Consider the following 14701-nt stretch of genomic DNA (forward strand, 5'->3'; position numbering starts at 1 on the left):
ACATATATATACACATACATACATACCACATCTTCTTTATCCATTTATCAGTTGATGAACACTTGGGTTGTTTCTGTATCTTGGCTGTTGTAAGTAATGCTGCAGTAAACATAGGGACATGTATATCTTTTCAAGTTAGTGTTTTTATTCTCTTTGGGTAAATACCCGCTAGTGGGAATTACTGGGTCATATGGGATTTCTACTCTCAATTTTTGGGTGAACCTACATACTCTTTGCATAGTGACCGCACCAGTTTATATTTCCACCAATAGTGCATCCTTGCTAACACTTGTCATTTGTTTTTGTGATAGGAACTGGAGAATGTTTGTTCTTATCTTGATAACATGAAATGTACTTTTTATATTCCTCTGCCTCCCCTCCCTTTTCATTTAAAATTATTGACCCTTAATGCTTATTAATCCAGAAGAAAAGGATGCCATTTATACTTTCTGGAGGAGGGATCATGTGTGATCGTTACGGGCTGGGCAGTTTGAATTAAGGGGCTGGCCATCAGCATTTCTCTGGGATAGAAAATGCCAATATCATCAGAAGGTAAAAAGTATGTTGCTGGCGGGGGAAGAGGGGCAAATGTCAGGAGGTGGTGGCATCTGTGCCTGTAGTTATGAGGAAAACAAGCAGCCTAAACTCACTGTTGCTCGTGGGAAGATTTTGTGATAATGCATGTTTCTAGCCTTTCTGGAAAGTGATTGCCTGCTGTCTCCTTCCCCTGAGATGATCATGTCCTGAAACTCCTAAGATCGTTCTTCTGTAACTAGAAATATTAAGTAGAAAAAAAAGTTTTCACACCTGTAGGCAATCCTCTTGTTACACTTGGTGCTGTTTTCTCTTCTGTAGAAGCTTAAGGTATAGCTGCCTTTCTGCTGATAGAATTTCCACATAAAATAACTAAAAGTTCCCAATTCAAGTTAATTGCCAATTGTATTTGTGAGGTTAGTATTCTGCACTGTTGAAGGTAATTAAGCATCTTTGAATGTACTGTAATGATTGTTACTACCCAGGGTATGAAACCAAATGGCTACAGGCTCAGAAAACCCTTTTCTTCTCAGATCTCAGGTTTTTTCTCCAGGGATTTCAGAAGATCATTTTCAAAGCGTTTGCATTTTCTACCCATAGTCAGGGTCAAAGATCTTAGTTGCTAATTCTGTTTTGTAAAATTATATAATTCTAGTTATGTAAACAAGGGTGAACATTTTCAGAATTTATTATAAAATGTTTTAAATTCCTACAAAATATTTGTAATATTTTTTATCTAACTGAAAAATTATAAGCAATGCGTATTCATTGTTGAAAATTTAGAAAATACAGCTTGAGTTTAAAAAGAAAAACAAGTTACTTTATCCCTTCCCATTGAGAAGTACCCACTGCTGGTATTTTCTGTAGCCTTCCAGGCTTTCAACATAATGCATACATATTTTTACTTACAAAAGTGTCATTACATTTTATATGCTGCTTTCTAACTTGCTTTGTTCCCCCCACTTAACGTAACAGGCATATCTTATTGTGACATTAAATATTCCTCTTCATCGTTTTTAATGATGCAGTAGTATTCCATAGAGCGGGATGTACCCTCATCTATTTACCTAATGCCTTGTTGCTGCCAGAAAGCTGCATTTCACAATCTCCTTTTACTTTCCTTATTATTCAAAAGAGAAAAACCTCTAATTTTCTTCTATGGAAACTGGTTAGAGAAGCAAATTATTTTAATCAAAACATGCTTTGTCATTGCGTTTCTCTGCAGTCCTTGATAGATTTGCTTTTTCCGGAACATCGTTGACTTTCGTTGGAAGAAAGGTCTTTGACCCTGCTTTACACTGAAGTCTCTCCATTAGCACTGTTGTGAAATATAAAAAATGTCTTTTTTTTGCATTTATTGTATTTATTTAACAAATAATTATGTATTGCATAATAATGTGCCAGGCACTGTTTGGAGGGTTTTACAAATACAGATGATCTATATCTCATGGGGGCAGGAGGGCATGCCTCATCTGTGTGTTCCTGTGCACACGATGGGCTCCTGGGCACATGGACGGTGGCGGTAGGGCTGGGGAAAGAGACAGTGGGTTTGGGTTAGCCCTGTGTGACCTTAACCAGCAGATCTCTGTCTAGCCAAGTTGGCCACGTGAAAACAACCACCCCCCTACAACACAACCACTCCATAAATCACATGAGGGGGCAGCCTGGTTGAGCCTCACGGGACATAAATAGTTCCTTGCAGGTTTTTAATCGTTCAGGTGGAGCTGCAGGTAAAGCTGGTAGCCTGGTCCTGACTACTTCATCATACCAGGTGGCCTTGGGAAAGCCATGTGCCCCCTCGGGGCCTCAGTTTCCTCATTTGTAATATGCAGGGGTAGTACAGATTGTCTCGATCGTCCAGCTCCTGACAGGCTGAAACTCTTGCTGCATGCCCCAAACCCCACGTCAGACCATGGGACATCTGAAGTGCTGGACAGCTCCTTCCACCGTGGTGGTGCCCCCACCCCCCAGAGCCAGGGGCATGTCGCCTCCCTGTTATGTTATTGTGTGTGTGACCTGCCGTGTTCTCTCTTTGTGCCTCAGGACTTCAGACGGCTCCTGAAGAAGGAAGAGAAGCCCCTCCTGATGATGTTTTATGCCCCCTGTGAGTGACCTTTCTCCTTTGGGCCAGAGTTCATTGTTCAGCCTCTTGGAGGGGCAGCTGGGGGTTGGGAGGCAGGGGACTGGGAACTAGCCCCAACTCTCTTAGAATGTGAAGTGCGTCCCTCACCCCATCTCTCCGTCTCTGCCTCTTTGCCTTTTCATTTGGCTCCTCCCCTCCTACTGTCCACATCAGTTTTTCTCTCACTAGAATCTGCATCCTTCTGCCCTCCTTGCCCCGAGCTCTACCTAGCAACAACACGGATCTCTCCAGGTATTCCTTTCCCACCAGCTGTGTGCCTGGTGGAGCTATGTGCCGATGGAGCCACGCCTCACCCTCTAGGTCCACTGCTGCTCACCAGCCAGAGCCTGGCCAGCCCCCCAAGGCAGCCATTTGCCCAGCTCTGGCTCCTGCACACCTCTGCTGGTGTCACCTGGGAAGTGTGGGGGAATCAGGACCAGGGAGAAAAGGGCCTCATATTTTGGTTCATTCTCTAGATGAGGCACAAAGCCATAGGAACAGCAGAAAGATCATTGAGATGACAACCAGAAGACCCAGGTTCTAATTCCAGCTATGCCAACAATCGAGCTGGGTGACCTTGGTCAAATCCTTCGCCTTCAAATCCTTCACCTCTCTGCCCCTCAGTTTCCATTGCTTTTTAAAAAAATTTTTTTGATATTTACTTATTTTTGAGGAGGAGAGAGAGCATGAGCAGGGAAGAGGCAGAGAGAGAGAGACACAGAATCTGAAGCAGATACCAGGCTCCAAGCTGTCAGCACAGAGCCCGACATGGGGCTCGAACTCAGGAGCCATGAGATCATGACCTGAGCCAAAATCGGATGCTTAACCAACTGAGCTACTCAGGTGCCCCCACCCCCCTCAGTTTCCATTTCTATACGAAAAGGGAGTGTATCAGAGCAGTGGCTTTCAGACTTTTTGACTGTATTTCCTAGTATTAATTTAAAAATATTTTCCATGGCAACCTGGTGCTATAAGTATACATGTAACTTATATATACTTATAGTAAATAAGTTGACTAAGTAAATAAGCTGAAACAACAGTTTTACAAAACCATACTTTACCCTTACTACTTGTCATCTACTCTGCCAGACGTAGTATGCACTATTTCGTTTTTCTATTTTGTTTTATGTATGTATCTTTGTTTGTTTATATTTGAGAGAGAGACAGAGCACAAGCCGGGGAGGGGCAGAGAGAGAGGGAAACAGAACCTGAAGCAGGCTCCAGACTCCTAGCTGTCAGCACAGAGACCGATGCGGGGTCCAAACTCATAAGCCATGAGATCATGACCTGAGCTGAAGTCGGATGCTTTAACCAACTGAGCTACCCATGCACCCCAGCCTATTTTGTTTTATTCAGAAGTTACTGGTTTTTCCTCTAACCCTCTAATAGAGGGTCTGCAAACTATGGCCCGTGGGCTGTCCATCTTTTTTGGTAAGTTAATTTTTGTTGGAATAGACATATTCATTTGTTTATAGATTGTGGCTGCTTTCAAAAGCTAAGCAGAGTTAATTAGTTGATAGTATGTTCTACAAAGCCTCAAATATTCTGCCTGGGCCACCCTGTAGTCTAACAGGTCCCGACCCACAGATTGAAAAACCCTGGAATAGAGCCTATGTAAGGCCCCTAGAGCTGTAGCTCTGTGATCTGCATAATGCCCTTCAGAAAACTAAAGACTGGAGAGAGAGGGGCCATGTGTGGTGGGATGTGGGTGTGCCCTGGCCTGTCCGTGGCTTGGAGGAGTATCAGTGGCTATCATCCATCACCCCACAATGGACTTCCTTCACACACCCCAAGCCCCTTTCCCCTCTGGTAACCACTGAACTATGAGTTTGTTTTTGTTTAGTTTAGTTTGGTTTTTAGATTCCACATGGAAGTAAAATGATAAGGTTTTTGTCTTTCTCCTTCTGACTTATTTCACTTAGCATAATGCCCTCAGCGTCCATCCATGTTGTTGCAGGGGGCAAGAGTTCATTATTTTTTATGGGTGAGTAGTAATTCTGTTGTGTATATGTGTGTGTGTGTGTGTGTGTGTGTGTGTGTGTGTGTGTGTGTATACATACATACACGTATATATACCATACATACCACAGCTCTTTATCCATTCATCCACTGATGGACATATAGATTGTTTCCATATATTGGTTATTGTAAATAATCCTGCAATAAACATAGGAGTGCATATATATTTTCAAATTAATGTTTTTATATTCTTCAGATAAATACTGTTCCAGTAGTGGAAGAGCTGGATCATATGGGAGTTGTATTCTTAATTTTTTGAGGAATCTCCATACTGTTTTTCATAGTAGTTGTACCAACGTACGTTCCTACCAACAGTGTACAAGAGTTCCTATTTCTCCACATCTTCGCCAACACTTGCTATTTCTTTTTGATAAAATCCCTTCTGACAGGCGTGGCACACAATGATATATCATTGTGGTTTTGATTTGCATTTCCCTGATGAGTGATGTTGAACATCTTTTCATGTGTCTGTTCCTCACTTGATTGTGTTGAATGATCCTTTTAATGTATTGTTGAATTTGGTTTGCTAATATTTTGATGAGGATTTTCACGTCTATGTTCATCAAGGATATTGGCCTATAATTTTCTCTTTTTGTGGTGTTCTTGTCTGGTTTTGGTATCAGAGTAACTGGCCTCATAAAATGTATTTGGAGGTATTCCCCTCCTTTTCAGTGTTTTGAAAGAGTTAGAGGAGAATAGATATTGAATCTTTGAATGTTTGAAAGAATTTATCAGTGAAGCTGTCTGGTCCTGGACTTTTGTTTTTGGCAGGTTTTTGATTACTGATTCAATCTCATTGCTAGTAATTGGTCTATTCAGGTTTTCTGTTTCTTACTGATTTAGTCCTAGAAGATTATATGTTTCTAGGAATTTGCATATTTCTTCTAAATTATCCAATTTTTTTTGGTGACTAATTGTCCATACTAGTCTCTTAGGATCCTTTGTATTTCTATGATGTGAGTTGTAACTTCTCATTTCAGTTCTATTTACTCTTGTAAGCCTGCCTTGAATCCCTTTTCTTGAGTTCTTTGGACAAAGACCCCTCCCATTTCCACCTGAATGATCATGCCTCCCAAGATGGCTGCCCTTTTATGAGGTTCTGGTGGTTCTGTGGTTTGTTCACCATAACAATAGCCTGTCCCCAGCCCCTGTTGATTGCTGGGTATCCCCCTAACCCAGCCTCCTCTCAGACACCTTGCTGGCCTTAAGGGTGTGCCTGCCTATAGAAAGGAGGCCCTGGTGTCCTACTTCTAGTTAGATCAGGCTTTGCTCAGAATGGTCATGCACCTTAACCTTGGGTCATTCGCTTCTTTTATGTTCACTGGTTGGTTTCACGCCTTTTTGTTTCTCCTTGGAGGGATCTTATTAACTGCTTAGCTGTGAGTTGCTTCAGGAATTGTCCTGCCGACCCAGCCCCTTGAGGAGAGGGCCCCCTTTGGTTTATCTCAGAACCTTTCAGGATTCAATGTATGGGCTAGATGAGATTAAAACCGAGTATATGTCTGTATATAGTTCGTGTCACAGGCAGGATCATGGTATAGTCGTGTGGGTTTCATTAAAACGACACTAGTCCATCACTTACAAAGGTGGTTCCCTAGCAGTTTGCGCTGGAATGTGTGTGCCATCTCCCCCACCCCTTTCCCAGGCTGTCTGGGAGGGTGCCCATCCTCCTCCCCATAGCAGGCAGAGAGGCATGCATAGTTATTACCTTTATATAATAGAAAGTGGGATAGAAGTTAGGTCCCTTGTTGGTGTCACAGAGCAGTTAATAGTCGAGAAGGGAGGATGAAAACTTGGAGCCGTTAAGTTCAAATTTGTGAAGGGGTCAGACTGGATGGCCTCCTGGGTCCCAGGTAACCTCAGGACTCTTTTGTTGTTGTTTTTATTGAAACAGACGTGTGCTTTTTATTATACGAGTCCACTCAAGCCTTCATGGCCTCATAATTCAGCTTATTCCTGGAAACGTACTAGTTCTCTAACTGGGAAGTCTTTTAGGACTCTGATCCTTTGATCATGTTCAGGGTGAATGAACCCAAAGGCAGTGGGAGGCTTTACTTGTGACCAGGAATCTGGGTCCCTGGGACCTCTTGTTTATTCAGTAAATGTTGACAGAATTAGTGAGAAAATAAATGGGTGACCACTCTAACTTTCAGGGTTTGAGAGTGACAATTAGTCTTATCTCTTCCTGTGCCTCCCGGTTGACAAATCCATTGAAAGAGAGATTCAGATAGGGATCATGGTACCAGCTCTATTTTTGGTCAAGTTAAATTGGAAACTGGCTTGGCCTGTAGCTTCCTATTACTCTTCCATCACCTCTTCACCTCACTAACTTCTTCTCCCAGAGCTGCTGGGCTCCACCCATGGGGATTTGTGGGGGACATGAGGGTAATGTTGCTGCAGCCTGCAGACGGGCAGAGCTGGAAAAGAGACGCCACCCCTGTGGGAGTAGTTCATAAATTAAGCCCCTGACTGATGAATGTGGCCCAGTGGGTGTCAGACTCCCACCATCTCATCAAGCCACTGAATAAAGAGTAGATGAACTCCAAGTGCACTCCCCCCTGCCCCCGACTTGTTTTCCCTCCTGGGAGTGACATCCTCTGTCCCCTGTGGAGTGTTCCCCCACTGCAGACCTAGCAGGTGCAGACACTCAGGTCTTGTATTGACAGTGCCTTCCTTGCTGAGCGTCCGGCTCTGTCCTCCCAAGTGTTGGCTCTGCCCCTCAGCCTCCAGGGGAGACTCTGTGTCCACTCCATAGATGGGAAAGCTGAGTCTCAGACTACTCGCTCAGTCTTAGCACAGGCAGCAAATAGTCAAGGGGAGACCTGGGTCTCATACTCCCCAGAGCTGAGCATCTTGTTTGCTGTGCGCCCCCCGTTATCCCTGCTGTGTGTCATCCACCATGGAGCATGGGCACCTGGCCGGGTCGGCCTTGTTGTCCCTGTTTCCCTCCTCTGTGTGTGTCCCACCATGGGAACAGTGTCCCCTGACAAATGTCACATTCTTTTCTTCATGACACTTGTGGGGATGGGGCTGTGTGTGGCAGCTGATGGATAGAGGTGCATCTTGTCTTCTGAGGACAGATGCTGCGGGCTGTCCTTGCAACCACTCCCACACTCCTGAGTCTCCCTGAGTCTGAGCCTGAACTAATGGCATGAACCTAAGCCCAGGCTGGTGTGTGTACAGTGTGTGTCCGTCTGTCTGCTGGGCAGGAATGTCACAGGAGGATCATGGGCATTTGGGGAGTTCCATGTCAAAACCCCCTGCATCACATTTGGTCCAGCAGACTTGTGCTGGGGAGGTTCCCGTGGAACCTTGGACCTGCTCACAGTTCTCCAGTGTCTGTATCTGGCCCCGTGGGTGAGAGCACCTCTCCGATCTGTATTACTCTGCCCACAGTCTGCCAAGGTGTTAGCTAAACACGGATTAGAGCTTGTCCGCCTACTGCTGCTCGGCCCTGTCCCCACTGTCATGTTGAGATGAGATCCAGCCTGACACAGGGGTCTGGTCAGCTTTGGTGTCTACAGCCTTCAAGTGCATCTCAAAGCCTTTTTGCAGCAGAGCGGCTGTCAGAAAGACTAACAGCCTGACATGTCTGAATTCCTTATGTCTGAAGAAACTGGTACATGTGTCCTGTGGGATCACTATGGAAATGTGGCCTGCTCTGATCGATGCAGGGGCGGGGTGGGCGGAGAGGTTTTAAAGCAAGGTCGCTCTGAAGTGGTAGTGGATGTTTGGGGCCTGGCTATCTTGGCCCTGTGTCCCCCAAGGCTTGGGAGGCCTTCATCATCCCAGGAGAAGAGTGACCACAGAACCCCACAGAGGGTTGAGCCAGAGACATCACAGAATCCTCGATGTCAGAGCTGGAAGGGGCCTGAGGTTGTCTGCTCCAACCCTCCTCATTTGCCAGAAGGAGCCATCACCCAGAGAGCCATGTCCAGGGCCACCACGCAGTGCATCCAGGGAAGACAGGCCCTCAGCTGTGCCAATCCTGGCCTGGTGCGCCTCCTGCAAGGCCAGAGTCAGTATTTCACACCCAGCCCATCTCCACTCACTGCCCAGTTATTCTTGTTGATTAAGAAAAGGGGCATGGAAATCCCAAGAGTCATTGTACCCATGGTTGCACATTTTTCTTCCTAATGGCATCTGATTCAGGTTCATTTACAGTCCCTGACTGTGCTTTCCTGTCACATGTTCGGGTTCCCTGTATTCCTGTTGAACTCATGATCAGCCCTAAACTATTCCACGCTTTGACCTTCTCCAGCTGTGTCACATTTGCTTAGTCAGTCCCACATTTATCGAGGGACTGCCGGGCTGTGTCGTGGTCTACACTATCAAGATTGTAAGCTCTTTGGAGGGCAGGGCCTCTATTCCTTCTGTGTCCTCAGGGTCAGCAGCAGTCCTGCCCTTCTGCAGGCTGAATAAATGTTTGCTGGCAGAGGTTAGCCTGAGGGGAGGGAAGCCAGGGCATAGGGGTCCAGTACCCACCGTAACCAAGTTTGTTTCTCTTCTATCTGTGACCAGGGTGCAGCGTGTGCAAGAGGATAATGCCACATTTCCAGAAGGCCGCGACCCAGCTGCGAGGCCACATTGTGAGTGAGGCCCATGGGCCTGGCAGAGCTGGCCGACTCCCAGACTTCTCCCTCTCACCTGGAGAGGCGGTGGGAGGAAGGGGCCTAGGGTGCAGGGAGAGGGCAGGTCTGAAAATCTCAAGGAGTCACCCTCCCGCTGCCCTGGGCATGTGACTCAGACCTGTTCTTGGTGGATGGCAAGAACTCCCCAGAGTTGCTGGGACCAGGAGAGTTCAGTGCTTGTCCAAGCAAGGCCAGTGACGAAATAGCCAGGAAACCAGCAAGAAGCCCAGGTGGTATTGCTGGGTGGCCAGGGGCCATCAGCAGAGCATCATGGCTCCAGAATTACTGGGGCTGGGCTCCAAAGCAGGCCAAGGCTCCCAGTGCTGGGCAGCCCAGTGGCGGCAAAAGGGGCATGGTGACCAGTGGTGGGCCCAAAACACAAGCAGATTCACGGGAAAGTTTCCTGCCAGGCTTACCAGGGATCTGTTTATGTGGGGCTGGAGGAGCCGTGGAAACGACAGCAGAAAGAGGCAGTCCAGGTGGGGAGCCGGACACCCGAACTCGCAGGCGCTCTCTGAAGGAGAGTGTGCAGTGTGTGTGTGTGTGGAGGGGGGGGTGAAGCAGACAGGAGGCAGGGTTGTGTCAGGAGTGCCCATCTTTCAGGGACAAGAGGGGGAAGAGGAGCCCCTGAGGAAACGAGCCTCAGGAAGGAAGAACAACCAGGATGGTGCAGCAAGGGCAGGGGAGACTGGACAGTCAGACCTCACCAGGCTGAGGACCACTCACTGATGGTCCCAGTCATCTCTGGGCAGCCTCTACCTGCCAGCCTTGTCTCTTCTGTGCCACGTGTCTATCTAGTTTTGTGCATTCCCTGAGCCACACAAATACCGAGGGTTTTTTGTTTTGTTTTTGTTGGTGGTAACAGAAAAATAACTGTTGGCCCCTCTAGGGAGCATGGAAAAATCCATATGCTTTTCATGAAAGGTTGTGGGGAGGAGAGCCATCACCATGGTGGGGCTGGCCAAAGTCCCACTAAGGGAGTTCTGATTTCTTAAAACTGAATCATGATCTTTACAGATCAAATGAAGTTGGTGATTAGTTCAGAGTCAATTTAAAAAGTGTACATGGGCATGGTGACACAGCCCTGCTAGCCTAGCCCGCTACAAGCCTGGGTTGCAAAGAACCAGTGCTTTCTCTTTTGACCTCATTCTCGGGCAACACCAAGGTCCTGCTTGTTTATCACTAATGAATTTTTAGCAACTCACCTGGAGATGTTTGGCCTCGGGGCACACATACATCACTTGGGGGAAGTTTCACTTCGCATTTTGGGGCCTTAATAGATAGCATATATGACGATTATTTCGCCTGGAGAAAAGACTTAATTATCCAGTGTTCTCCCTACTCATAACTCGCATACTCTTAGAAAACTTCTCCACTCAACTTCCTAACTCTGTGGTGCGGTGGAAGTTAAATAGCTCCAGCCCCAGTCACATCACAAATACCTGGCCAGCCCCACCAAAGCAGGTAAGGTCTTGGTGCTATTCTTGTGCACCTTCTGGAAGGTTCCCAGCCAATGCTGCATCTACCTGCCAAACTCAGTGTTCCAGTCCCTTCCATGCTCCCATAGAGTTTGTCCTTGCCGTGCATGGCCAGGTCTGCTCATCTTTGCTTGTATTCCAGATCACTTTCTTCACCAGTTGATACTAATTATAGTATGATTTTCTCACTGTAGTGTGAGCTTCTTGAGTACTGGGACACTGTTTGGTTCACATCTGTTTCTTCAACACAGAGCACAGGGCCAAGCTTGTGGTACCCCATACATACGGATAAGTGAATGAATGAATGAATGTGTGGCTTATCACTCTTGAGCACGTTTTATTTTAAGCTCGGTATTTACATTAAAAATATTTCTCTTTTTGAAGGAATTCAGAGCATCAATTATTAAGGACAGAGACAAAGTGGGAAGGATGTTTGTGAGCTGAGGGCTTGCCCCTTGGCCCTGGGCTCATACTATGCTCTTTCTCAAGATTATCCCTGAAGATTATTTGTGTTAAGGGTACTTGGTTCCAAAAAAGGAGACAACAACAACAGCAGTGCCTGCCTTCCCTGCCTGCACCCAGGTCAAGAAACATAAAAAGTGACCCTCCCAGTTCCCTAGACAACGTTACAGAAAACTCAGTGGGATCGTCTGAGTACCTGGACAGCCTGGCTGGTCAAGCCCAGCTTTGGCCAGGTGTTAGTTACCTTGGCCTAAGGCATCTGTGTTGTATGAACACATTCATTTCCTTCTGTATTTTCTTGCTTGGGGTATGTTTTGTTCTGTTTCTTAGGAAAGCACCTTTTGAAAGTTCTCACCCTTTCCCCACTCCATAAATAGGGAAAGGTCTGGCCACATAGACACCACCTTCTATGAGAGGCCTCTGGAGGCCAGGGCTCATGGTGCAGCCACAGCTCCCCAGAGAGGGTGACTAGAAGCATGATTCCTTTCCGTCCTCACACTCAGGGCAGAGGTGGGCTGCCCCCGGAAATCTAAAGCCTACCCCTCACCACTGCTGAGACCTAGCTGGACTGGCACCTCGTCTCCTCTTCATCTCTGTCGTCCACGAACCCTTTCTGGCTAGCCCATGTCTGTGGCAAGGGTCAGAAACCTTCCTCCTCTACAGATTTCTTGGGAGGTGTCCAACTTGATGATGTCATGAAGATGTAAGCCAGGCCAGATCAGGGATGCTCAGCCTTTGCCATTTTCCAAACTCAGTTCTGCCTCTCTTTTGCTGTCATTAATGTCTGGTGAATCATCAGTGTCTGTCCCACCTATCCCTGCTAATTGCCATCCTCGTCAGCAGCCGTTGCTGCTCCCTGTCTCAGAGCGGCTGTCAGAGCGAGCCTGTCCCCATCTGCTTCCTCTTCCCAGCTTTGCTAGTTACTGAGGTCCACGCTGAGTCTTTTGTTTCTCTTGGCCATGATGGGCCATCTAGATGTAAACACCATGACATGGGGTGGTCCTGGTGATAGACCTGTGCACATCAGACTCTGGATCTGGCTCTTACTAACCGGTGAGGAGATCTTGGGCAAATAGGCTCGGAGTCTCTCTTTCCCTATCTGTAAAATGAGATGATAATGCAAACCCTGCCCACCTCACTAAGGTTGTTGTGAAGAGCAAGCGGCTGGTGTGTGGAAACAGCTCTGTGAGCTACAGACACTTCATAGACACACTTCCTATTTGTACTTCCTATTCCTCCCACTCACTAAATGAGGGTGCTCCCAAGATTCTGCTTTTTCAGCTTCTTTTCTTATTAGGGCCAAGGGCTTGGCACCGTGCTTTCCTTGTTGTGATGGCCTCTCCCTCAGTGATTTTATCTACATCCATAATTTCAACAAAATGTAGCTCCATGGAGCCTGAGTCCCTGACCTCCAGTATCATGTGTCAGATTCCCTGCTTGACATCTTGGTCTGGATTTTTCTCCCTGTGTCCCAAATGCAGAATGTCTAAAATAAAATTCAGCACCTTTCCATCCAGCAGACTGGCAGCTTTCTTTCATGACTCTTCCCAAGTACGCCAGGCTCCACTGACAACGTGCCTTTCTGCCAGGGCATCCTCACACATCTCTCTTCCTCACACCCTGTCCTCTCCCTGCCTACCATCCTGGGTCAGGCCCTGGTTAGCCCACACAGAGTGGTTGCCAAAGGCTGCTGATTTCTCTCCCTGACCCACGACTCGCCCCTTACAGCTTGACCTGTTTATATTTTTTTTAAAAAAGAAAAGAATGCAGCTGGAAAACCCTCCAACACCTCTTGAACAAAGTCCTGGTTTCTTAGGCACTAAAGCCTTTTCCAGAGTGAGTTCACTGAACCTGTCCAGCCTTCTCTTCCTGCCCCCTTCTGTGTCCTACAGTCCAGTTAAACCAGCATATATTCCTTACCTCTTGGGCTGCATCTTGTTTTGTCTTGCTTCCACGTTCTCTTTCTGGAATGTCTGTGGAAATCTGACTCTCCCTTGAGCACCAGCTCATGTGTTGTCTGCTCTGTGAAGCATCCATGATTGTTCCTGTCAGAACACGGGCTGAACATGAGGTAGAACGGGTCACGCTAACCGAACGGCACCAGCACATGTGGCTCAGGGTCAGGTGTTGTGGCCGTAACTCTTAAGCCGAGGCCAGTTTTGCCTCAGTTGGCTTTCCAGACTCCAAAAAGTGTACGTAGTTGTTCAAAAAATATTTATCTCATTAATAAATGCCCCCAAGTGGTACAAGAGTGCTACAAAAACCCAGAGAGTTGAAAGTTCATCACAAGCAAAGGTGGTTTGGAAAGGCTGTTCGGGAAGGTGGGATTGGATTTGCCTTACAGGATGAATAAGTCTTCGGTAGTAACTGGGAGATGGGACGTGGGCATCCTAAGCAGAGGGACGAGAAGACAAAATGTCAGGGCCAGGGGAGCACAGCATGTGCAGAGTTCAGAGATGCTTCGTAGTATTGATGAAAACAGCTAGCATGTTCTGAGTGCTGTAGTTACTCTACTTGTGCTGTCTCATTCAGTCTTCACAGCAGTCATAAGAGGTGGTTACAGATGAGGAAACAGGCACAGAGGCATCTGACTTAATTCAAAGAAATGTGTCTACTAAGTGAGGAGTTAGGGCTCGGACCCAACATCATGATGCCTGAGCCTAGGCTCCTGGCTACTGTGGTATATTACCCATCTGCAAGGTGCCTTAGACGGAGATCGGTCCAACTTCCTCCCTGTGCAGAGATCTCAGACTTTCCAATTCCTGGGAGAATCATAAACCTAGACTCTAGCAGGTGTACAATTAAGGGTTTTGTAAGAAAGAAGAATTCAGAAATGAGATAGGGACTGTATGATCTTTGAGCGTGGAGTTAGATTCTAGCTCATATTTAGTGGAATTGAAAGGTTTTGTGCAGGGAAGTGATGTAATGAAAGAGGAGGATGTGGAAGATTAATCTCATGGTGGATGTGCACTGACACTAGGGAGATCAATTAGAATAAAAAAAGAACTTTAAAGTAGACAATTATTACTGGAACAGGCTGCTGAATCAGTCTGGGGAAATGAACAGAAAGGCTTTTAGAGGGTTCCAGGTCTTCTAGTAAGTTCTATTTCAGACTAATTCTCCCTGTATTCCTTGCAACATCCCACAAATGAGCTGGGGGGGGGGGGTGTGTGGAAATTGGTGATTTAGTAAAGATTGTGTGCCTACTGTATGCCAGGCATTGTGCTAGGTACCTAAAACAGTTGGAAAGACATGGTTAATGTTTTTTATTTATTGAGAGAGAGAGAGAGAGAGAGCGAGCGACCATGCAAGCACACATATATGCATGTGCAGAGGGAGTGGGAGGGAGAGAATCCCAAGCAGGCTCCACACTCAGTGCAGAACCCGAGTCAGGGCTTGATCCCACAACCGTGAGATCATGTCCTGAGCCGAAATCAAGAGCTGGACGCTCAGCA

The 14701-nt window shown here is 46.7% G+C and overlaps 1 protein-coding gene across 3 annotated transcripts in view; it reads left to right on the top strand.

Annotated features, from left to right (window-relative positions):
- The window catches only part of PDIA5 (protein disulfide isomerase family A member 5), a 93426-nt gene that overhangs the window by 41132 nt on the left and 37593 nt on the right, over positions 1-14701 (top strand). For all 3 annotated transcript variants that reach the window (XM_049628294.1, XM_049628296.1, XM_049628295.1), the window contains 2 exons: positions 2578-2638; positions 9197-9264. In XM_049628294.1, coding sequence (XP_049484251.1) covers positions 2578-2638; positions 9197-9264 — 129 coding nt within the window. The remainder of the gene's footprint in view (positions 1-2577; positions 2639-9196; positions 9265-14701) is intronic.

This window comes from Panthera uncia, chromosome C2 (genome assembly GCF_023721935.1).
Source record: "Panthera uncia isolate 11264 chromosome C2, Puncia_PCG_1.0, whole genome shotgun sequence".
Taxonomy (NCBI): domain Eukaryota; kingdom Metazoa; phylum Chordata; class Mammalia; order Carnivora; family Felidae; genus Panthera; species Panthera uncia.